The sequence below is a fragment of the Staurois parvus genome, unplaced genomic scaffold, assembly GCF_062004578.1.
Source record: "Staurois parvus isolate SC_StPar_1 unplaced genomic scaffold, SC_StPar_1.0 ptg000214l, whole genome shotgun sequence".
Taxonomy (NCBI): Eukaryota; Metazoa; Chordata; class Amphibia; order Anura; family Ranidae; genus Staurois; species Staurois parvus.
In genome coordinates, this window is record NW_028318010.1 from 780,162 (window position 1) to 804,691 (window position 24,530).

The window sequence follows — 24,530 nt, forward strand, 5'->3', positions numbered from 1 at the left end:
CCTAAAAAATGATCTATCAATGATAAAAAAACTAACTAAACAAAAGCCCACCTCATTTTAAGTGAAATCCTTACAGCAAATAAACCCCCCCATAAAAGGCCCTGTCAACACATAATAAAGAAATACTGTATATCCCCAGTATAAAATGAAGCCTGGTGGCAAAAAAGCAGTTTAGCATAAATGAGTACACCCCAACAGATTTGTCAGAATACCTTTACTTTCCTTTCAGAATCAATATTTTCTGTGGGACACTATACTACAAAATACTCCAACAAATGCGGGCCATTGATTGCCAACAAGATTTTTTCATTTGTACACAAAAAAAAGTATTTTTCCAAACAAATTCATTCAAGACCATGTTGCAAAAATGTATACACCCCAATGAAAATCTTAGGTGCAAAGCTAAATTTTAGTCAACAAAATCCTAATGCACAAGAATTCAACTACAGGTGAGTCTAGTTATTCATTAAACAGGTGTCCAGCAGACAGTTAATTACAAAAGGACCTTACTTAACAAAGAAAACCCCTTTCATGCTGTCAGCAATGGCACCACATGGAAGGGAAAAGTCACAAGGCCTGAGAAAGAAAATAATTTCTTTATACAAGAAAGGTGAAGGCTACAAGAAGATCAGCAAAGCTTTACATATCAGTCAGAATACTGTAGCAAAAGTGATACAAAAATGTAACAAAGATGGAACTGCAAACATCTCACAGAGATGTCCAGGCTGTCCATGGAAGTTAACACCTCAACAGTAGTGTCTTCTGATGAGAAGAGTTGAAGAAAATCACCATATAAGTTCACTGCATTCATATAATGATGTAGAAAGCTAAACTGGGGTGACTGTTTCCTGTGACACAATACGGCGTACACTGCAGAGGAATAGCATGCATGGGTGTCGTCCATGAAGGAAGCCTCTCCTAAAGCCCAAGCACCAAAGAGCCCGCCTAGAATTTGCCAGGGCCCATGCTGAAAAAAGAAGAAGACTACTGGGACTCTGTGATGATACCAAGATAAATATTTTTGGAACTGATGGCTTCAAAACTGTGCTACAGGTATAGGGGAGCAGCATTGCATTGATGGTATGAATTCACAGATGTACTGCCCTATGTTGAGAGAGAAGATGCTGCTATCCCTCCGTGCCCTTGGTCGTTGAGCACTTTTCCAACATGACAATGATCCAAAACACCCATCTAAGACCCCTGTTGCATTTCTGAAAAAGAACAGGGTGAAAGAGCTTCAGTGGCCAAGTATGTCTCCTGATCTGAACCCAATCAAACACCTATGGGGAATTCTGAAGGGACAAGTTGAGCATCACTCTCCATCCAGCATCCAGGCTCTACAAGAGGTTGTTCTTGAAGAATGGAAAAAGATAGATGTTGCAATATGTCACCAACTGTTCATTCCATGCCTAGAAGATTTCGTGCTATCCTTACAATTCCTGGAGGTCACACAAAATACTAGTTTTTGTTGTGGGTGTATTCATTTTTGCATCAACTAATTTGAGTAAAACTGAAGATTTTGTAATCTAAATTATATTATTAACCTTACTTTCATGTAATGAGCTAAACAAATGTCCTATAAAACTCAGTTGTGTCAACATTTTGGAAATTGTTCTTGTGTTCATTGAGATATTGATTAAAATCTTACTTTTCAAAGGAGGTGTACTCATTTATGGTGCGCACTGTATATAAATGATTTTACATTTCTGGGTAGGGATCGTGCGCAGGCTGCCCTACCCTGTTGGCTGCTGAATATGTCAGTCACCAGGTTCTGGATGGGACTCGATGATTGTCAGCAGGTCTGAGAGTGGAGAGATCTGTGTGTAAACAACACATATTTCCCTCCTGTCAGCATGGACATGCTGCTTTGTATCTCTGCACAGCAGAGAGATACAAAGCAGCATGTCTCCCAAGTAAAACACAACACAGCACACTGTTAACCCTTTGTTTGCCCATGATAATAACCCTGTCCTGCCCAGTGTCATTAGTACAGTGTCAGTGCTTTTTATTAGCACTGATCACTGTATTAGTGTCACTGGAGATGTCAGTGGCAGTTAGTCAGTTCCCACCCAGTGTCATCAGAATGCCCCCCGCAGTCTCGCTGATTGCCGCCATTGCAAGTATAAAAAAAATAAAAATAAAAATTCCAGTGTATATACTACCATTTGTAGACGCTATAACTTTCACCAATTAAACAAAGTAAACCAATTAATAAACACTTATTGGGATATTTTTTTTTAGCAAAGACATGTAGCAGAACACATTTTGGCCTAAATTTATGAAGAAATTTAATTTTTTTTTTATTGGATATGTTTTATAGCAAAAAGTCAACAATATCATTTTTTTTCCAATTTTGTTTGTTTTGTTTATAGCGCAATCCCCCCCCCCCCCAAAAAAAGAAAACCCGCAGAGGTGATCAAATACCACCAAAAGAAAGCTCTATTTGTGGGAAAAAGATGGTGAAGCGTTGCATGACTGCAGTTATCAGTTAAAGTAACGCAGTGCCGTATCAAAAAAATGGCCTGATCAGGAAGGGGGGTAAATCTTCTGGAGGGCAAGTGGTTAACATAAAATATACATATTATCATCATAAAACCATAAAAAAATACCACCAAATGAAAAAAGAAAACCCCGGAATACCAACAAAAGGCCATTTTAAATGGAACCCTTGCAGCAAAAAAAAAAGTTTGCTATGGACTGGTCAGCAACTAAAAATAACTGCTGACCTCAAATCATTCGCAAAAAAAAAAGAATAAAATAAAATTGTTTTGGGTTTTAGAGGCAGGTAGGCTGTGCACTCCCTAGCAAAGCTTTCTTTCAGTTTTCTTCCCAGGTTCACAGACAGCTCCTGCTCTGCCCAATGTTCCATGATCTGACGTTGCTGTTACGTCGCGATACCCCCATAATTAGCTGCTGTTCTGCCTTCTCTATCTACACTGGAGTTAACGATCAATTGTTACCTTGCCTTTCCACCCTCCGCACCCACTGCCTACCAATAACACCAGCTACACCTCTTCTTCCAATGAATCATTATCAGCTTTTGCTTCTTCTACTTCCCCACCATGAATTGATCCCAGTCTCTCTACCCCACAATCAGTATGGCACATCTGACCAAATATTACTGTATGTCTTCATATAAAGATAAATAAAATCTTTTTATTGCACCATTTGAGGGTCACAGGGATCTAGTAAATTATAGATGTTGTATGTGCTAGTGTTCTCCACCTAATGGTGGCTCCACATAACCCACACATCTATGATTTGCCATATCGCTGTATGTACAGTTGTGGCCAAAATTATTCAACCCCCAATGCTGTAAAGGGGTTTAGGGACTATAGTGTACATTTGGAATTGTATTCAGAATCAAATCCTACAAGGACGTTGTAACTACCCAAATGCAACTAAAATGACATCAATTGTTTATGTAATACAGTAGTAAATGGTTCTTATGTGGTTTCTTCATTGCCACAATTATTCAACCCCTTAAAGACTACCACTCTGAAGAACAGAGGTTCATACAGGTGCTTTCCATCAGGTATTGAAAACACCTGTGGATGTCACCGAGCAGCAATCAAGCATAATAAGCACCAATTAGGCAGCTTTAAAATGACTGTGATACTCAGCTCCTTCTAGACATTTACTGGTGTGGTTACAAACATGGTGAAGGCAAGAGAATGGTCCAGGAAGACAAGAGAAGAGGTGATTTCTCTTCACAGGAAGGGCAATGGCTATAAGAAGATTGCAAAGATGTTAAACATACCAAGAGACACCTTAGGAAGCATCATTCGCAAATTCAAGGCAAAGGGCACTGTTGAAACGCTACCTGGTCGTGGCAGAAAGAAGATGCTGACTTCGACTGCTGTGCGCTACCTGAAGCGTAGAGTGGAGAGAAGTCCCCGTGTGACTGCTGAGGAACTGAGAAAAGATTTGTCAGATGTGGGTACAGAAGTTTCAGCCCAGACAATAAGACGCACACTGCGTAATGAAGGCCTCCGTGCCAGAACTCCCAGGCGTACCCCCTTGCTGTCTCCAAAGAATAAGAAGAGTCGACTGCAGTATGCCAAAAGCCATGTGGACAAACCACAAAAGTTGTGGGATAGTGTTCTGTGGACTGATGAAACAAAATTAGAACTGTTTGGGCCCATGGATCAACGCTATGTTTGGAGGAGGAAGAACAAGGCCTATGATGAAAAGAACACCTTGCCTACTGTGAAGCATGGTGGAGGGTCAATCATGCTTTGGGGCTGTTTTGCTTCTGCAGGTACAGGGAAGCTTCAGCGTGTGCAAGGTACCATGAATTCTCTTCAGTACCAGGAGATATTGGATGGAAACGTGATGCAGTCCGTCACACACCTGAGGCTTGGGAGACGTTGGACCTTTCAACAGGACAATGATCCCAAGCATACCTCCAAGTCCACTAGAGCATGGTTGCAGAGGAAAGGCTGGAACATTTTGGAGTGGCCATCGCAGTCACCAGACTTAAATCCGATTGAGAACCTCTGGTGGGACTTAAAGAAAGCAGTTGCAGTGCGCAAGCCTAAGAATGTGACTGAACTGGAGGCCTTTGCCCATGAAGAATGGGCGAAGATACCCGTAGATCGCTGCAAGACACTTGTGTCAAGCTATGCTTCACGTTTAAAAGCTGTTATAACTGTAAAAGGATGCTGTACTAAGTACTAAGATTGAATGTCACTTGGGGGTTGAATAAAACTGATAATGCTGTGAGCACAGAAAAGACATTTGTGGTTATTTCATTATAACTGTTATGTTATATTTGTCTGACCTACAAGTGCCTCTTTAATGTAAATGTAAGCAAGATGACTGAATGATCAAAAGCAATGTCAAACTGGCCAAAACACTCAATTTCAGTGGGGGTTGAATAATTTTGGCCACAACTGTATGCATGTATTAAGGGAAGCCACCAGGATGGCTGTTTGTTTGAATCTTTTTTGTATCTCAGGGATAGTCACGTGTCCCTCAACAACAGCTGGAGCCCACTTGCACCAATCTATTGCAGTGTTTTGTAGTAACATACCATGCATATGTTAGTTCATTGCAGTGCCATTCATTTTCAATGGCATCCCAAACAACACACTAAGGCAACACACCTCCAACAGGTGTTGCAACACATATTATTAAATTATTGTGCTGCATTGAAAAAAAAGATAATTGTCCAATCTTAAGTTTGTTTTGGTGTTTTCACAGCCTTCTCAAATCAATGCAGCACAGTGACTAAATGGTTAGCACTTCTGCTTAGCAGCCCTAGGGTCACTGGTTCAAATCCCAACTATGGCACCACCTGCCTGGAGTTTGTATGTTATCCTTGTGCCTTAATAGGTTTTCACTTGGCACTCCAAAGGCATGCTGGTAGTTTAATTGGCACTTGTCTAAACTGGCCCTAATATGTGTACTATATGAATGTAAGCTAGGGAACTTAAGCTCCTTGAGTGCAGGGACTGATGTGAATGTACAATACATATGTAAAAAGCTGTGTAACTTTACAGCACTATGGTGTCCTTTTATCATGCAGCGGTAAATGACCGCTGCTCAATTCTCTGGCATTCTCAGAGGAGAGAGTTCTCCTCTGAATGCCTTTTTATGAAGCGGTGTAGATCGCTTCTCCGAATGAGGAAAGAAGTGATCTACAAATGCTTTGAACGCTAGAAAACGGCTGCTGTTACTGTAATCTCGCGAGATTACAGTAAGAGATTCGTCAAACACAGTTTACTAAGCAGCTGTAAATTACCTCTGCTTCGTTTGCGGTTCCCCCGATTCTCCACCTCTGGGCTGGAGACTCTGGAGGGAGAACACAGATTGCCAGTGAAGGGCTGACATCGCTCCTTCAAACCTTTATATACTGGCCATCTGTGTGCTGAGATGATCAGCGAAGAACATGTTCTCCGCTGATCATCTCTGTTTCCTAAGCCACTAATGATCTGAGATCAGTAATGATCTCAGGATCGCCGCTGATCTCAGTTTCATAAAAGGACACCTATATAAAGTAATAAACTGTAATAGATAAATAAATGATCTTCTTGCTGGCTAGAGGAGCTGTGTGCTTAAAACACTCCTCCTGATGTGTGCAGTCCAGATTCATTTTAAATTAATTTGTGTTTTATTTGTGTATGCATCTTCATCTGCTTTTTTTTTGCAAGTTTGGGAATGATAGAATCCTTGTCACGTATAACTCCCATTTCTATTTGCAAATGTATGCAACTCTATTTTAAATAAGAAACGGGTTAAACAAGTCTTTTTTGTTGGGTAATAGGATTGAGTGCTGTGTCATTAAAATAGCTCATATCTCAGCTTGCTGGTGTACTAGGATGATAAGAGACCAGGGGCGGACTGACCATTTGGAAACTCAGGGCCCGGGGTCAGTAGGGGGCCCCATGAGATGCCCCTGGTACCCTTTTCATAGGCTTTTTTGAGTTTGGGCAAGGACACAGGGGCCCCATGATCCCCTATTGCCCAGGGACCCCATGAGTTGTCAGTCCGCCCCTGTAAGAGACCTCTAATTTTAGAGAGAGCAGTCTCTTGTTTTATGCTGATAGTAAACACAAATGAAAAATGATGTAAGCTTACTGTAAGCATAAACCCTACACAAAATCTCAAGCATTTCTGTGCCTTACTAAAAGGTGATCTTTTCTTCACAGGTTCTACAGGTCCAAGTACAATTTTTACATAACATAAATACTGCTTGTGTGTTAATTTTATAATTATTAAATACACTTCTGAAATTTAAATACATCTTATATTGGTAAAGGTAAATCAATGAAGTTTAGCACTGTGGTTATGTCAGCTCATAAAGAGCCAAAAAGAAGGATGCCCATTGTGTAGTATTTCCAAGTAAAATCGTTTTATTAAGGTTCACCTTACTTTACCTTAATAAAACAATTTTACTTGGAAATACTACACTATGGGCATCCTTCTTTTTGGCTCTTTATGAGCTGACATAACCACAGAGCCCACTCTGGAGGACGGCTGAGGTGCTGCAGATAACCCAGGGGAAGGGGATCTCTCTGACCACACCAGGCTGTATACATCCTTAAGGGGACCTCCGGCTGACAACTTTATATACAAATGCGTATTATGATTACGCATCTGGTGAGAACTTAATCTTAACACATTCTCGGCACATCACCTGAATAATCGTTAGAGTATACGAAGCACTTACCTAAGATCATTCTTGGATGGATCTTCACGATTAACACTTTATGGACATTCCTATGTCATATACTGGAGTTTGATATTTTAGCACTATTACATGCTCACGATTGTCACCTGATTAGCACTTTATTTTAACACAATATTTGTACTTTGTCACCTTATTTGGGTATACCAGTAATCATTTGATTTTATGCATTATTTTTTATATATTTATTGCATATGATTGTTACATTCATTTATTCTGACATTTTAGCGCTGCACCTACATTTATTTGATTACTTTGGAGGTTGTTTTTTGGTTACCTTTTTGGTGCATCAGCTGCTTACGGTTTTAGTGCTCGCTTTTTCTGCTTTGATTTTATTTTGGTAAGCACCTCTGCCTGGCAGTACTAGGGTCATCAGTTCAAATCCCAACCATGGTGCTATCTGCCTGGTGTTTGCATATTCACCCTGTCCCTGCAAGGATATCCTCTGGGTACTGCAGTTTCCTCCAACACTTCAAAGACATGCTGGCAGGTACTTGGATCCTATCTAAAGTGGCCTTAATATGTGTTTAAATGTGAAACTGTAGATTATAAGCTCCTTGGGGGTAGGGACTGATGTGACTATATAATATATACAGTATGTAAAGCGCTGCATAAATTTTCAGCACTATATGAATACCTGTGAGAAATAATTACATCTTATAAACATTAATTTCACTGTACCTTGTTTATAATGGATACAACATCTCCCTTCTTCAATGACAGCTCATCTGGCACAGCAGAAATGTAGTCAAACATAACTCGGGCATATTCATTAGAGGATGATGAGCCTAAGAGCAAAATACATCAGCATAGTTAAAATGATTCACATGGTAATTAACACATTTACACTGCATTTGAGGTTCTTCAGTGTAAAGATTTAAATTAAATACAAGAAATATGATTAGGTGCATAGTTGAAATACATCAGTCCAAACAGAGGTGAGAGTGCACAGATTAAATGCAAAGTAAACATTTTAAAGGAACCCATAGGTAATATATTGCACAAGCCCGACGGCTGATGAAGAAGGTGAATCGCTGAAATGCATACTCATCCATATTCGGTAACTCTGGGAAGAGGAGCCCATCCCCATTGAACTGCATCACCCCATAGAGGTACACTTACAAGAGATACACTGCTGCCCTGCTATCCAGCATTTGTGGACTTGACAGCCAAACCTCAGTTATGAGGAACGACTAAAAAAACGAAACTTATTCTCCTGAAGAATATACAAATCTCTAAATGTTGACTGTATCATTTGGAGAAATCTTCGTTTAATCTTAGGTCTCTATACGTCCACACAATGATGTTGGAAGAGAAGTGGTTCAATCTTAAACTACATTAGGGATTTTTACTGTTAGAGCAGTAAGGATGTGGAACTCCCTTCCACAGTTGAAGGCGTCAACAGAAAGTGTTGATAAATTCAAACAAAGCTTTTAGATGTGTTTCTTAGTGGACACAATATACAGGGATATGGAAAATGGTAGTGACATTAACACAAGCACATACACACGTTGAACTGTTATGTTACTTCACTTGCACCATGCTTAACCACTTCAATTCCAGGCACTTCCTGCCCAGGCCAATTTTCAGGTTGAGAGGCATGGCGAGTTTTTTGAAGTTGTAATTTTTTTGTCATAATTTTTTACAAAACGAAGAAATACAAAAATTTTTTTTCACAATTTTTTTTTACATACTGTAACCAGTGTAGTACAGTGACATCATATAACTGGTGTAGCAGTGATCAGGGACACTGACTGGTGACAGTACAAAAAAAAAAAATTTATCATTTTTTTTTACAATTTTTTTTACTATTACACTATAACCAAAGTAGTATAATGTTACCATAGTAACATTGTACTACTTTGAGGAAGTGATCAGTATTTTTTTTTTTTTTACACAATTTGATTGCTTATAGCAAAGGATTTCTTTGCTATAAGCAAGCATTTAACTGAATGAAATCGATTAATTCAGGTTTTTTTGTTGTGATTAGCCATGGCTAATCACATGACACAGATGGGCTGTGATTGGCCCAGCCTGTGCATGTGATCACTGTGACCATTCACAGCTAGACACACTTGTATACAATGGATGGCATGAAAGGAAGCCATCCATTGTATACAACCGTCATGTGGCCTGCTGTGATTGGTCACAGCAGGTCACATGGTACTGGCAACAGGGCCGCTACACAGATCTGTCATCGGCCATGTCTGAGGTACACAGCTGGTGACAAATCTCGCCACAGCGCAGCCCTGCCGGCATGTGCAAAGCGTGATCCGGGAAGGACGTCATATGACGCCCTACCAGAGGGACGGAAGTAGCTAACTATTGAGAGAGGATATTAGCCACATAGGGAGTGCGTTATTCTTAAAGGGTTGGACAACTCAAAGACTTGCAGTTTGAGAAGGAGCAATAAAGCACAACCATTCTGTAGCACAGCAGAGTAGGAAGCAGTGCCTGCATATGTAATGGGGAAATGTGGCTGTATCCATGTACATATATAATTGCAAACTACAAATAGTTTTTTTTTTACTTTAACACACATTGACAATATTATTTACATCAAACTGATTGCTGATCAAACTACACTTTCCTTTTAAATCTAAAGTGTTTAAATTGCTGTATGTGCTTATTTCATCTCACTTCTTATGTGGCACTAGTCAACAGAAAAGGAAGATGGCCAGAGACATACAGTAGTGTGGAACATGGCAATTGGATTACGGAGTGTAATAGTTTGGAGGATGTCCCGCCATGATATCAGTCTCTAATTGATGAAGGGCTTGTTGATTGATGATCTGTACTACGCTGACACTCACCATAAGTGCTAATGCCTATCAGGTTTGGATGGGCCACTATATCTGGTGAGTGCCACTGAATTGGGGGAGGTTTTCCTCTGGAACACATGGTGATATCTGAGTGCGTTTTACTCAATCAATTATTGTTATGTTGTTCACATGGTGATCTCAATAAGGACTTTGCACTTCATCACATTTTTCAGTTGATGGACTTATGTCAAATTATTTAAATATTTGTGTATATTTATTGAAGTGTTATATTTTGTGTCATATTTTCACTTTGCTATTGTGTTTTATTTTTCTTTTTTTTTCGCTGCTTTTGTTTGTCATTGTTTCATGAGGTGAATACAGTAGTATGACCTTACAATGGTTTTAACTCTTTATGTAAAACTAGAATATAGGTTTTGGCAGTTATACTATAAAGGTTTACTGTATCCCCCAAAATTGTATGCTTGATGTGACAGCAGTATGAGTACGGTAATTATCAAAGCAATGTAAGCATGCACAGAAAAACATTGGACATTTGCTTTAGTGGGGTAAAGCAAGTCACTTGCAGGTAGTTGATGGATATTAGTGGAATCATTCGTGCTGCACATCTGAAAAGATGGGTATTTCTTTCTCTTATATGTTCCAAAATAGCAGAAGCAGGTACAGGTTTTCACATTCGCAACATAACTTGCATAACTTTTTCTGTGTAAAAGTTCACTTCTCAAGTTAAACACATACACAAAACTAAGGAGAGAAAGTATCTAGTATACAGATGTACTATCATGAAACACCATTTTTGAATAGTTAATGTACAGTTGCCTTTTGTTCTCTTCCTGACAGGACAAAAAGCATTAGGCTCCATTCACACTAGTGCGATTTCATATGGGACTTGAGTCACACAGAATCCTATGACAAAGGAAATCACAATGTCTTCAGTGGTGCTCGTTCACATCAATGCGATTTTGGTAAATGCATTTTTTTCCTGTACTACTTTGGTGGCATGCTAGTGCAATTTTGGCCCCATAGAATATGCATACTGAATATCCAAACCACATCCAAGTTGCATTAATGTTGCACTATATAATCACACTGAAAGCAAACTAAAGGCGTTTCTTTAATTAACAGTCAGGTCCATCAGAGGCTTGAAGTCTGACACTGACAAGGAGAGAGTACAAATAAATAACAGTGCTAAAACTGTCATAATAAAACAACACAGTACAAGTGGATACTCAAAGACTTAACTATTCCTGACTGGTTCTCTTTACAGTACACATATCATGAAAGTGTGGCAGCACCCAAATATTGCAGATTTTCCATTTAAACGTTAACATTTCTAACAGCATCTGTTTGCAAAAGAAAGGTTATCAGCTCACTTCCCCCATTCCTTATTTCCTGTGAAGTAATGTGTTCCATTCTGTAGCTGGTATTCTTATCTGTAGCTGGTACTCAACGCCATATACTGCACAGTTTAGAAAGTCTTTTGAATGTACAGAAGGTGAAAGAGGAAATATATGCATGTAATTGTTAAAATGTATACCCTGTGGGATGTTTTTCAAGCCACTTAGCTTTGCAGACATGAGTCTGGCTAGGTGATTCTCATCAGCTGGGGAATAAAAGGTTTGTTTTCCTCATGTCCGGAGTTTTACCTGGTATTCCCAAAGTTGCTACTACAAAAGAATATGAAGCCTGCCATATATCCATTTATCCCATAGCTGTTCCATAAATACTTTGGGCTACTGCACCCTTCAAAAAACAATCAAACATACAGTAGATAAAGGCACATACCCTGTGTATGAGTCAATTACAGCAAATTCTACAGTTAAATGTATCACATTCAGTATCCAGTATTTACTGTGCACTCTCCTGATGGCCACTGCCCCAAATCACATTCGCAGCTTCACACCTGCCCTCACAGCTTCACCGTGTTAAAGGATAAGTTCACCTTTCATAACATGATACTTTTCCCCTTATATTCAGGGTGTAACATGTTATGATCAGACCGGCCCCTGCTCCCCCCCAGTTTGACAGCTAGCGTGGGATCTTCTCCCTCGCTAGTTGTTAAATTTTTAAAAAAACGTGACCGTGCAGGGCTTTGCCCAGCATTAATGGCTGTCGGCTTGTAGTTCTCAATGAACTACCACGGTGCTGTGGAGCTGGCCAGATATTGCTTTACAAGATAAAGTATGTATATTTTATGCATTCTAGTATGCTTTACAATATTTCCTATTAAAAAAAAAATAGGTAAGCTTAGTAAATGTCTGACATAGTTGATTTAATATGCATTCTTATCTATGAGAAAACTCCAAAACCACTTAGCTACAGGTCTCTTCTTGTTAAAAAGAACAGACAGATTGTTTTGAGATAGTTCCTCCTCCAAGCCAAGCCTTATTTGATTAATAGTATAACAGTGCACTGGAACACACAAGAAACAGCTTGTCTGTATCTATGCCGTATGTCACTGCTGGTGCATTGAGACTGGTAGTTCCTCCTCTGGGCAAGTACAGATTGCAGCAACCCACTTCACAATTTAGAAATGTTCTTTCTCTTATCTACATCAGACAGTATTGTAAACAAATATCTCATTTGCAGCACACTAATAGAGTGTTGCAAATGAGTTTGCTGCCAACAAGAAGCTAAAGTGACACTAAGTCCTCATGCACACTGGGCATTTTAAACCCGCTGGTAGCATTATCTGTATAAAGTCACGTTAAAAACACGAGTTTTTCCACATTGTTTAGTGTTTTTGCATTAGTGTTTAGGCATGTTTTTCCACGTTTGCATTTTTTAGCGTTTTTTACACACAAAAAATAAATACAATTTTTGTTAAAAAAAATCCCCAAAAAAGCCAAAAAAGCCGCTTTGCCACGTTTTCTGTGTTTACTAACATTAGAGCGTTTTTAGAGCTAAAAAACTCCTCTAGAAACCCACTAGTTTTGGGCAAAAAATGCTGATTAACTACTTCCCCGTGGCATGGCTGCGTAAAATCACGTATATATGTGATTTTGCATTTCTGGGTAGGAGACGCGCACGCGCCGCCCTACCTGCGCCGCCATTGGCGGCTACAGATGATGATCACCGGGTCCCGGACAGAGATTCCCCGCCAGCACCTGGCAATTGCCAAGGAACAGTGACAGGGGAGAGACCTGTGTGTAAGCAACACAGGTCTCTCTCCTGCCAGCAGTAACATGCTGCTGTGTACTTCTCCGCACTGCAGAGAAATACACAGTAGCATGTTTCCCTAGTAAAACAACGCAGAGAAATACACAGTAGCATGTTTCCCTAGTAAAACACCGCAGAGAAATACACAGTAGCATGTTTCCCTAGTAAAACACTGCAGAGAAATACACAGTAGCATGTTTCCCTAGTAAAACACCGCAGAGAAATACACAGTAGCATGTTTCCCTAGTAAAACAACGCAGAGAAATACACAGTAGCATGTTTCCCTAGTAAAACACCGCAGAGAAATACACAGTAGCATGTTTCCCTAGTAAAACACCGCAGAGAAATACACAGTAGCATGTTTCCCTAGTAAAACACTGCAGAGAAATACACAGTAGCATGTTTCCCTAGTAAAACAACGCAGAGAAATACACAGTAGCATGTTTCCCTAGTAAAACAACGCAGAGAAATACACAGTAGCATATTTCCCTAGTAAAACACACACAACCCTTTGATCTCCCCAGATGTTAACCCCTTCCTGCCCAGTGCCATTAGTACAGTGTTAGTGCTTTTTTATTAGCACTGATCACTGTATTGGTGTCACTGGGGATGTCAGTGGCAGTTAGTCAGCTCCCCCCCAGTGTCAGAATGACCGCCACAGTCCCACCATAAGTCACAGATTGCTGACATTACTAGTATTTAAAAAAAAACAAAAAACATTCCAGTATATATACCGCCATTTGTAGACGCTATAACTTTCACGTAAACCAATTCATTTACATGTATTGGGATTTTTTTTAGCAAAGACATGTAGCAGAATACATTTTGGCCTAAATTTATGCTGAAATTTGTTTTTTTTTTATTTTTTTTACTGGACATGTTTTATAGAAAAAAGTAAAAAATATTATTTTTTTCAAAATTGTCGTTTTTTTTGTTTATAGCTTAAAAAATTAAAAATGCAGAGGCAATCAAATACCACAGAAATAAAGCTCTATTTGTGGGGGAAAAATACATAAATTTCATTTGGGTGTAGCGTTGCATGACCGCGCAATTGTCAGTTAAAGTAATGCAGTGCCGTATCACAAAAAATGGCCTGGTCAGGTAGGGGGGTAAATCCTCTGGAGGGCAAGTGGTTAAAGTCTATATGTGCATGGACACATAGGATAACATGTTGGGGAGTTTACTGGCTGTAGAAAAAAATGCCAAAAGCCAAAATCAGCAGCTGTAAAAACATCCAATGTGCATGAGGACTAAATGATATTCTTATTCCTCAAAAAATCAACCACGCACATCCACTACTTAAAACACATCTAAACCGAAAAACAAAAATGTAATATACTGCAGCTTTCCAATCCATAAATGTGGTGGCTGCATTAGTTTTCTTTTTATTCGATTTTTTCCTTTTATTTCACCTGGTGATCTGGCCGGCAACATACTGTACTTCCTGTATTACATTGTCTCCATTCTGAATGGAAGAGCAACCGAGACACAGTTGGACAGTATTAATGTCAATCTGGGGGGGAGGGGAGTATTAGATTCCCTAGATTTAGATGAAATTGACTAACAAATTAAAGCTGAACTCCAGATAACAATTTAAAAGCAGTTACAGCAAACAGTTTTTTATTCTTTTTGGGATAAAGGTTTTACATAAAAAAAATAGAAGTTGATCATTGTAAGCACCCCTGTCAGTGTTAAATGGTTTGTCTAAACCCTCTAACCGCCACGTTTGCTACACTTTTGTTACATAGTTGATAAGGTTGAATAAAGACACCAGTCCATCCAGTTCAGTCTGTGTGTGTGTATATGTTTATGTCAATACCACTTCCCTGTATATTGTATTCGTTAAGAAGCCCATCTAAGAGTTAACTGAAATGATCTAATAAAGCAAGTTGAAAAATAACTCACTGGCGGCTCAACAGGGGAAAAGAAAAGGAAAAAAATCCAAAAAACTAAACCTAATGCAGCCGTCATATCTAAGAATTAGTAAACTGCAATATTTAAAATTTTTGATATTGGGTTCAATACTGCTTCATTGGCCCTGTAATCTATTTTCCATGAAATTGTTTCTTACTGTGTTTTTCCACTTACTCATACTGTCCTATGTGAGCTCTCAAACCTCCTTTTCTTTCCCCCCACTGCTGTTTGTCTGGAACAAGCACAGCCCTTTAGTTGTGGTCCCTAGTCTCTCTCAGGAGTGAGCAAGAGAGCTTGGTTACATTCCTACATACACTGGGACCATGGAGAACGAATGTGGGATGCTGTCACCCTAGGACAGGAATCATGTTATAAGCAGGATTACCAGGATAATATAGAGAAAAAAGCCTGAAAAAAAGAAAACCGATGCAGCCACCACATCTTAGGACTACTAAACTTAAAGAGGAGTTCCACCTGAAAAAAAAAGTCAGCAGCTACAAAACTGTAGCTGCTGACTTCTAAAATACAGACACTCACCTGTCCCTCAGTCCAGCGGTGTCCTCACCACTGCAGGTTTCACCATCTGTCTTCTCTCCCTGGTGCCTGAATCTACAGTGTGGGCACCCGGCTGTGACAGCTTGCAGCTTCAAAGTCGGGTGCCCACTGCGCATGCGCGAGAAGTGCTGCACTGACCCGTAATCTTCTTTGACCTGTCAAATTCGGGTACCCACTCCCCAAAGGTGACAATCCTGTCGAATTCTGATACCCGCTCCCCAAAGGTGCCAATCCTTAATGGGTAACGGGGGACAAAGGCTTAAAGAGGAAGTTCCCCTTTTGGGTGGAGCTCCGCTTTAAAGTGGTACTAAACCCACAACAGTAAATTCAGTCTGCATATGCAGTAAAGCACGCTTGTTATACTCACTCTGGAACCTAAGGGGTTAATCCTCTGCATTGTGTAAAAATGCTGCTTGATCCTGACTTTTCTGACCCTCCCCTTCTTCCAGTGTCTCCCTCTGATCTCTTGATAAGACATACCGTGTGGAGACACTCTGCACATGCTCAGTTTGGTGTGTATTGCTGGTGGTTTTATTTTTTTTTTTGGGAGAGTGTATGTGATCAGCACAGGGCCAATCAGCACTGTCCAGACAAAAGTCAGGGGTTATGCATCCACCTAGAGCAGAAATAAAACTCCTCCTACATGCTTTAACAAGTGCTCAGCTGGACTCTGATAAAAGTCACAAGACTGCTCTAACTGCTGATGAGAAAAGGTATTTAGACGTTTATATTTACTAAAATAATTGCATTTCTATGTTCTGTGTACTGCGGGAGACCAGATATAGTGAATGAAGGGCCCTGGGTTTAGTAACACTTTAAATGTTTGTTTTTGGGTTTGGATACAAATGAATTATGTGATTCTGTATTTCTCATGGTGTTGGCAGGAAGAGAACAAGCCACTAACACGTAATCTCAAAGCTGTGCTGTGAAATATCAGGACATCAGTTAGCAGTCCAGCCCTAATAACCACACTGCTTGTGTAATGACTTGTTGCAGTGCCATGAGTTACACCACTGATCTGTCATCTTAAGAAAGGCATGTGACATTATTACATAACTGTAGAACATCTACTAATAGAAAGCTTGAAATGGTAATGTCTACCTGAATATACAGACTGGAGATGAAATGAGTGTTTCAAACCAAACTTGTGTTTGTGATAAGACTTTTTCTACTCTTGTGGAACAATAATACTGACACCTTTATAGACTCAATCAATGTAAGTTCATGCAGAAAATGTCATTTTCAAGATTGTCAAATCCATGGTACAACATTTTATCCCACGTGGTTGAATGCAACAGAGAGAAGATACTCGACCATGAGACTTTCTGGCCAGCTGTGTCACTGGTTTTTCACCTCCTTCCAATAGACACATCTATTCTTAACCAGTTGCCCTCCTCCCTATAGCAGAAATACTGCTACAGGGCTGCACAAAGTCACGTATATATACGTGATTTGCATTTCTGGGTAGGGGGCACACACATGTGTGCACACTGCCCTACCTGCACCGCCATTGGGCAACATACCGCCTGGGCAACGAAGGAGTGGCTTCGTAAGAAGCATTTCAAGGTCCTGGATTGGCCTAGCCAGTCTCCAGATCTCAACCCCATAGAAAACCTTTGGAGGGAGTTGAAAGTCCGTGTTGCCCAGCGACAGCCCCAAAACATCACTGCTCTAGAGGAGATCTGCATGGAGGAATGGGCCAACATACCAGCAACAGTGTGTGCCAACCTTGTGAAGACTTACAGGAAACGTTTGACCTCTGTCATTGCCAACAAAGAATATATAACAAAGTATTGAGATGAACTTTTGATATTGACCAAATACTTATTTTCCACCATAATTTGCAAATAAATTCTTTCCAAATCAGCCAATGTGATTGTCTGGATTTGTTTTCTCATTTTGTCTCTCATAGTTGAGGTCTACCTATGATGCCAATTACAGGCCTCTCTCATCTTTTTAAGTGGGAGAACTTGCACAATTGGTGGCTGACTAAATACTTTTTTGCCCCACTGTATGCTAGAAGTGTGAAAATTAGGTGGTTAATATGTGCTAAGAGGAGGATTTGGGGGGAGGAGAGGATTTGTTCTAGAAGGGTGAATTCAGGGTGGTCAATATGTGCTAAGAGGAGGGAATTGGGGGAGAGGATTTGTGCTGGGAGGGGGGACTTGGGAAGGATGAGAGGGTTTGTGTTGGAGGAGAGGATTTGTGCTAAGAGGGGAAATTTGGGGGGGAATATTATTTGTACTGGGGACGTGGAATTTGGGAGAGAAGATTTGTGCTGGGAGATGTGCTGGGGGGTGGGAGATGATTATTGCTAGGAGGTGATTTGGGGTATAGGATTTGTGCTGGGGAGATGGGATTTAGGGGGAGAAGAGGATCTGTGCTAGGAGGGGAGAATTAGTACTGGTAGGGGGGATTTGAAGGGGGAATTTATGGAGGTGAAAGGATTTGTGTTAGGGTGGAGAGGATCTGTGCTGGGAGGGTGAAGTTGGGAAGGTGTTGATATGTGCTAAGAGGAGGGATTTGGGGGAAGAGGATTTGTGCTGGGAGGGGGGATTTGGAGGTGGAGGGATTAGTACTGGCAGGGGGGATTTATGGGGGCGAAAGGATTTGTGTTATGGTAGAGAGGATTTTTGCTAAGGCGGGAATCTGGGGGTGAGGATTAGCACTGGGAAATTTGGGGGAGGAGAGAATTAGCACTGGTAAATTTGGGGGAGGAGATGAGTTGTGCGGGGGAAAGGATTTGTTCTGAGGGGAAATTTATGCTGAAGTGGGGGAGGTTTGGGGATTGAGAGGATTTCTTCTGCAGGGGATTGAGTAGGAGAGGATTTGTGCTGGGTTCAGTCAGCTGGCTGAACAAAATATGAAGAATCTTTTATGGCCAGTTTAATAATTTGCACACCTTTTGATCTGATGCACCTGGAATGTATTTGACTGATTTAAACTAAAACTGCCTATACACTAGTAGAATTTTGTGTGAAAATATTTGTTTTCAAAACACTTTGATTTTCTAATCATTAGGCCCCTTTCACATGAAGGGTCCGATCAGGTCTGGCTGTCAGTTTTTCAGACGGACCTGATCAGATGGTCCATTCACCGCTATGGACCAGTTGGTGTAAATGGACTTGTGCCCACCTACCTCCTGTCTGATCTGGAATCACTGAAAAAAAAAAGGGAAAGGGATGTGTCCTCTTCTGGCTAGGTGGATCGGATCAGAGGGCAGTCAGGTATAAAAGGGCAGCCAGAGTCCATTTACACCTGGCCACCCATAGAGCAGAGCGGACTCTGTCGTGTCCGCTCCATATAAACCAACAGAACACAGATGGCTCCTCTACCTGCAAGAAATAAAGACTATAAAGAAGAGTGCCTAATACTGGATATACTCAATTTTTTTTTTCATCCAGCCAGCAACAGATTCCTCCATCCATACAAACAAGGTGGATGGAGGTTTCCCCTCTGCTGGCACAGTGCATTCTGAAACACTGATCAGTGGCTGCGGCTGCTGACTGAAATTTTTCTGACATGTCGACAGATGCCTAATAAATAATCAACTTCTACTTATCCGAGGAGTCTGCACACTGATGGAAATTTGGCCAGTCTCTGTTGGATTGGCCACATTTCAAGTGCATGACCATATTAAATCTGGTCAAACAGATTCCTCCATCCACAGAAATGAGGTGGATAGAGAAATCCCCCACAACTTCCCTGCCGGCCATATTCTGACAGCAAGACCCAGCACTCTCAGAATACTTTGAGGCTGCACCCTTAATTAACAAAAGTTTTCCAACTTTTCAGCTTGAGAGAAGTCGACCTAATGATTGACTTCTGTCAAACGGACTGCCACACAACAACTAGTCCTTGTTGAACCAATTGAATTTCAACAAATCTATAGTCAGTTTATGAGTTGAGTTAGGTTTTAATTTCACACAGTTTTTTTTTTACCTTTTTCATTGTTCACTTCAGCTTTATCTACTTGTTTCACTTCAGCTTTATCTTCTTGTTTCACCTGAAACAAGATAAGCAATCATAATCATATATTGAAATCCACCCAGGTTTAAGAGCACATGAGACTGCAAGCATTGCAATTGCAAGTTAAATTATTATCTTCAAGAAAAAGTAACATTGAATAAATCAAAAAAAATGTCAATTCTATTCCATATTGGTCAAAAAGTGATGAAAAAAAACAAAACAAGGCAAAAATCTTTTAATTTTCATCAAATGTTTTCCCCTCTGTTCTTATACACCAAAGCACCAAAATATGTTCAAATATGAGCAGAGTTTAGGAGTGCCAGGGAACGTATTTATCGCCACATCTGCTACAGTGGTTGTTTCAGTTCAATGAATACACTGATCATCATCTTGAGCAGGAATTCAGAAAAACATGCTGGCACAATCAGAAATGGCCATTACATAGTCAGTATATTTGGTGTTTCTGTAGGTAAAAGATGGGGGTGTTGGTGGGCACATTATCCAAACTCACACTGAGATCACAGCTGCCCTGTATTGCTAGTCAAAAGGGGAAATTGCAAGGGATTGTAAATTCAAAACCTTAGAATTCCCCAGTAGAAAAATTTTTACAGCATAACTGTGTAGCAGAAATATAAATAGAACATTACTGGAATGGACACAGACCAGCTTTAACAATAAATTATTTATTTAGGTATCACAGTGTTTCTTAATGACACTTTCCTGTGTACATTATAGGTACACTTAACAGAGAGACAAAATGGTCATTTGCATTGCAGTGTCACCAGTATCACTGGAGAAGGGGAACTATTTAGAAAGCCTTACATTAGGGGTATATTTTTTTTAAATGCAGTGCAAATGTTCAAGCCTTTGCATAGCCACTGTGAATAAGCCCCATAATGTGTCTAATATGTTTATTTCCTATGATCATCAGGTCCCTCTAGTGGCCATAATTCAGTATTTTCCTGAAATTCTTTATTCAGGAAAATACCACATTATGGTCACTAGATGGAACGGACAGTCATAGGGGATTATTTCTGAGATTATTCATGATGGCTGTTCTAATACTGAGGCATGTACACATCATTTTTTTTAGAAATAATAGATTCCTAGGTTTAGTTGTCGATTCATGTGCAATGATTCCAACATACAGATTCTGTTAAACGTGCACCACAATGCAGTGCTAAGGTGTACGCAGACCCATTCCAGACAAAGATTTTTACTGTTCGTGTAGTCTATTTGTTGCTATGGATAATTAAATTTTGTGCCTTGGCATTGTTTTTTTTTTAGGTGGCCCTTAATAATACAAGGTAAATATCATTTTAAGCCAGACCTCCCTTCAAAGACATGAAATGACAAATACTCATTTGGGTTAAAATCTTCTGTCTTTGGACACTCCCTGACGCTGCCACCCTACTGTTGTGGATATCACATTGGACAACTTAACAAATCTTTCCCAGTCAGTATTGCTCTCCCTCCTCTTCCATGCTAAGCAGCACTAATGGTCTTTGCATGCCCTACACTATATTATACCTTTGTTTACATAAACACAAATATTCAGCTGAGCCAATTGTTTGTATTTATAATATGGTATAAAGTGCAGCGTTAAATAAATAAATTAGATAAATAGTTAAATAAGTATTGTGAGGCAACCAAGTGCAGCGCTGATATAGGGTACATCGCTAAATAAATAGTTGATAAATATGGAACAGTCAAGTGCAACATATAAAGTGAAAATAAATAAATAAAGTCCATATATATTATAAAATATATATATATATTATGTCCATGGGACTATAAGGCACAGCAATCACGGTGAAAAAACTGTGAAAGGATCCAGTGAAGGAATCCACCACCTCTGACAGATGTAAACTCACCAGAAAGCTATTGATAAATAGCATGTAAGCACATCACATCAGGACATAGGAAACAGCCAAAAGCCTCTACTGTATATGGAATGCTCCACCAAGGGCAAACTGCAGATGGACCCTCTCCTAGGAAGAACAGCTCACCACAGGAGCCCAGAAATGGTATATAGTGTAGTATTTTATTGCAGTGGGCTCAATATAGGAGCCCAGAAATGGTATATAGTGTAGTATTGTACGAGTGGGCGTGCCCATGAACACATGCATGCGCACGAAATGCATTGGGTGGAGCTGCACGTGTTGACGTCATGCCACCGCTGCCAAAAGTCAGAGCGGCGGCCATCTTGGTACTCCATTTACTTCTTTTACCATATACTCTAAGTGGATTGTTTTTACTGATTCTTGCAATACAGTACTACACTATATACCATTTCTGGGCTCCTGTGGTGAGCTGTTCTTCATAGGAGAGGGTCCATCTGCAGTTTGTCCTTGGCAAAGCATTCCATATAGAGGCTTTTGGCTGTTTCCTATGTCCTGATGTGATGTGCTTACATGTTGTTTACTAGTAGCTTTCTGGTGAGTTTACATCTGACAGAGGTGGTGGATTCCTTCACTGGATGATTTCACAGTTTTTTCACCATGATTGCTGTGCCTTATAGTCCCACAGACATTATTTATTATACTATATATGGACTTTATTTATTTTATTTTCACTTTATATGTTGCACTTGAGTGTTCCATATTTATCAACTATTTATTTAGTGCTGTGCCCTATATCAGCGCTGCACTGGGTTGCCTCACAATACTTATTTATTTATCTAATTTATTTATTTAGCGCTGTACTTTATACCATATTTTATAAGGAGTTGTTACCTTTACCTTTGTGCTATCTGCTTCAGATTTATTTCCAGCGTTTACCTATACATGACATTTAGAGATGAGCGAAGTATTCAAAAATTCGATTCGGCTGATTCGGCGAATTCGCGGAATAAATTCGATTCGAATCGAATATATTCGCTGCGAATTTAACTTATAAAAAGGGTGTTTCTAGGCTTCAGAGAGCCTTTATATTAGTGCAGAACACTGTACCTTTAATTTAAATGCCCTTGGAGTCTGCTGGGGAAGAGAAATAATACTGTCAGTCAGTATGACATGCAGATGAGTGCCGTCGATCTTAGAATCACCGCACACTTCACTCATTTGGGCAGTCACGGGGCCAAAACCAGAGTGTGGAGCCACAGTGTGGCGGTGGAGGCAGCAGCAATGGGAGGCCATACAGCACCCTATGACAAAATGGAACACACCAGCAGTGTGAGGAGACCTGAAAGTGGCACATGGCAGAGTGTGGCGATGGAGACAGCAGCAATGGGAGGCCGTACAGGGACCCATGACACACTCTGGACCTGGCAGCAGCATGAGGAGGCGGTACAGGGGCCCATGACAGATTACGGGCCTGGCAGCAGCAATGGGAGGCCCGTAATCTGCCAGCACCCTATGACAAAATGGAACCCACCAGCAGTGTGAGGAGACCTGAAAGTGGCACATGGCAGAGTGTGCCGATGGAGACAGCAGCAATGGGAGGCCGTACAGGGACCCATGACACACTCTGGACCTGGCAGCAGCATGAGGAGGCAGTACAGGGGACCATGACAGATTACGGGCCTGGCAGCAGCAATGGGAGGCCCGTAATCTGCCAGCACCCTATGACAAAATGGAACCCACCAGCAGTGTGAGGAGACCTGAAAGTGGCACATGGCAGAGTGTGGCGATGGAGACAGCAGCAATGGGAGGCCGTACAGGGACCCATGACACACTCTGGACCTGGCAGCAGCATGAGGAGTCGGTACGGGGGCCCATGGCAGATTACGGGCCTGGCAGCAGCAATGGGAGGCCCGTAATCTGCCAGCACCCTATGACAAAATGGAACCCACCAGCAGTGTGAGGAGACCTGAAAGTGGCACATGGCAGAGTGTGGCGATGGAGACAGCAGCAATGGGAGGCCGTACAGGGACCCATGACACACTCTGGACCTGGCAGCAGCATGAGGAGGCGGTACAGGGGCCCATGACAGATTACGGGCCTGGCAGCAGCAATGGGAGGCCCGTAATCTGCCAGCACCCTATGACAAAATGGAACCCACCAGCAGTGTGAGGAGACCTGAAAGTGGCACATGGCAGAGTGTGGCGATGGAGACAGCAGCAATGGGAGGCCGTACAGGGACCCATGAGACACTCTGGACCTGGCAGCAGCATGAGGAGTCGGTACGGGGGCCCATGGCAGATTACGGGCCTGGCAGCAGCAATGGGAGGCCCGTAATCTGCCAGCACCCTATGACAAAATGGAACCCACCAGCAGTGTGAGGAGCCCTGAAAGTGGCACATGGCAGAGTGTGGCGATGGAGACAGCAGCAATGGGAGGCCGTACAGGGACCCATGAGACACTCTGGATCTGGCAGCAGCATGAGGAGGCGGTACAGGGACCCATGACACACTCTGGACCTGGCAGCAGCATGAGGAGGCGGTACAGGGGCCCATGACAGATTACGGGCCTGGCAGCAGCAATGGGAGGCCCGTAATCTGCCAGCACCCTATGACAAAATGGAACCCACCAGCAGTGTGAGGAGCCCTGAAAGTGGCACATGGCAGAGTGTGGCGATGGAGACAGCAGCAATGGGAGGCCGTACAGGGACCCATGACACACTCTGGACCTAGCAGCAGCATGAGGAGGCGGTACAGGGGCCCATGACAGATTACGGGCCTGGCAGCAGCAATGGGAGGCCCGTAATCTGCCAGCACCCTATGACAAAATGGAACCCACCAGCAGTGTGAGGAGACCTGAAAGTGGCACATGGCAGAGTGTGGCGATGGAGACAGCAGCAATGGGAGGCCGTACAGGGACCCATGACACACTCTGGACCTGGCAGCAGCATGAGGAGGCGGTACAGGGGCCCATGACAGATTACGGGCCTGGCAGCAGCAATGGGAGGCCCGTAATCTGCCAGCACCCTATGACAAAATGGAACCCACCAGCAGTGTGAGGAGACCTGAAAGTGGCACATGGCAGAGTGTGGCGATGGAGACAGCAGCAATGGGAGGCCGT

General features: G+C 41.5%; 1 protein-coding gene across 1 annotated transcript in view; it reads right to left on the reverse strand.

Annotated features, from left to right (window-relative positions):
- MNMIP1 (manchette microtubule inner protein 1) overlaps positions 1 to 24,530 on the reverse strand; it is a 159,328-nt gene that overhangs the window by 66,950 nt on the left and 67,848 nt on the right. Inside the window, exons 7-8 of the mRNA XM_089678986.1 lie at positions 19,543 to 19,606; positions 7,874 to 7,980 (exon numbers count right to left, since the gene is read on the reverse strand). Of these exons, the coding sequence (XP_089535112.1) occupies positions 7,874 to 7,980; positions 19,543 to 19,606 (171 nt within the window). The remainder of the gene's footprint in view (positions 1 to 7,873; positions 7,981 to 19,542; positions 19,607 to 24,530) is intronic.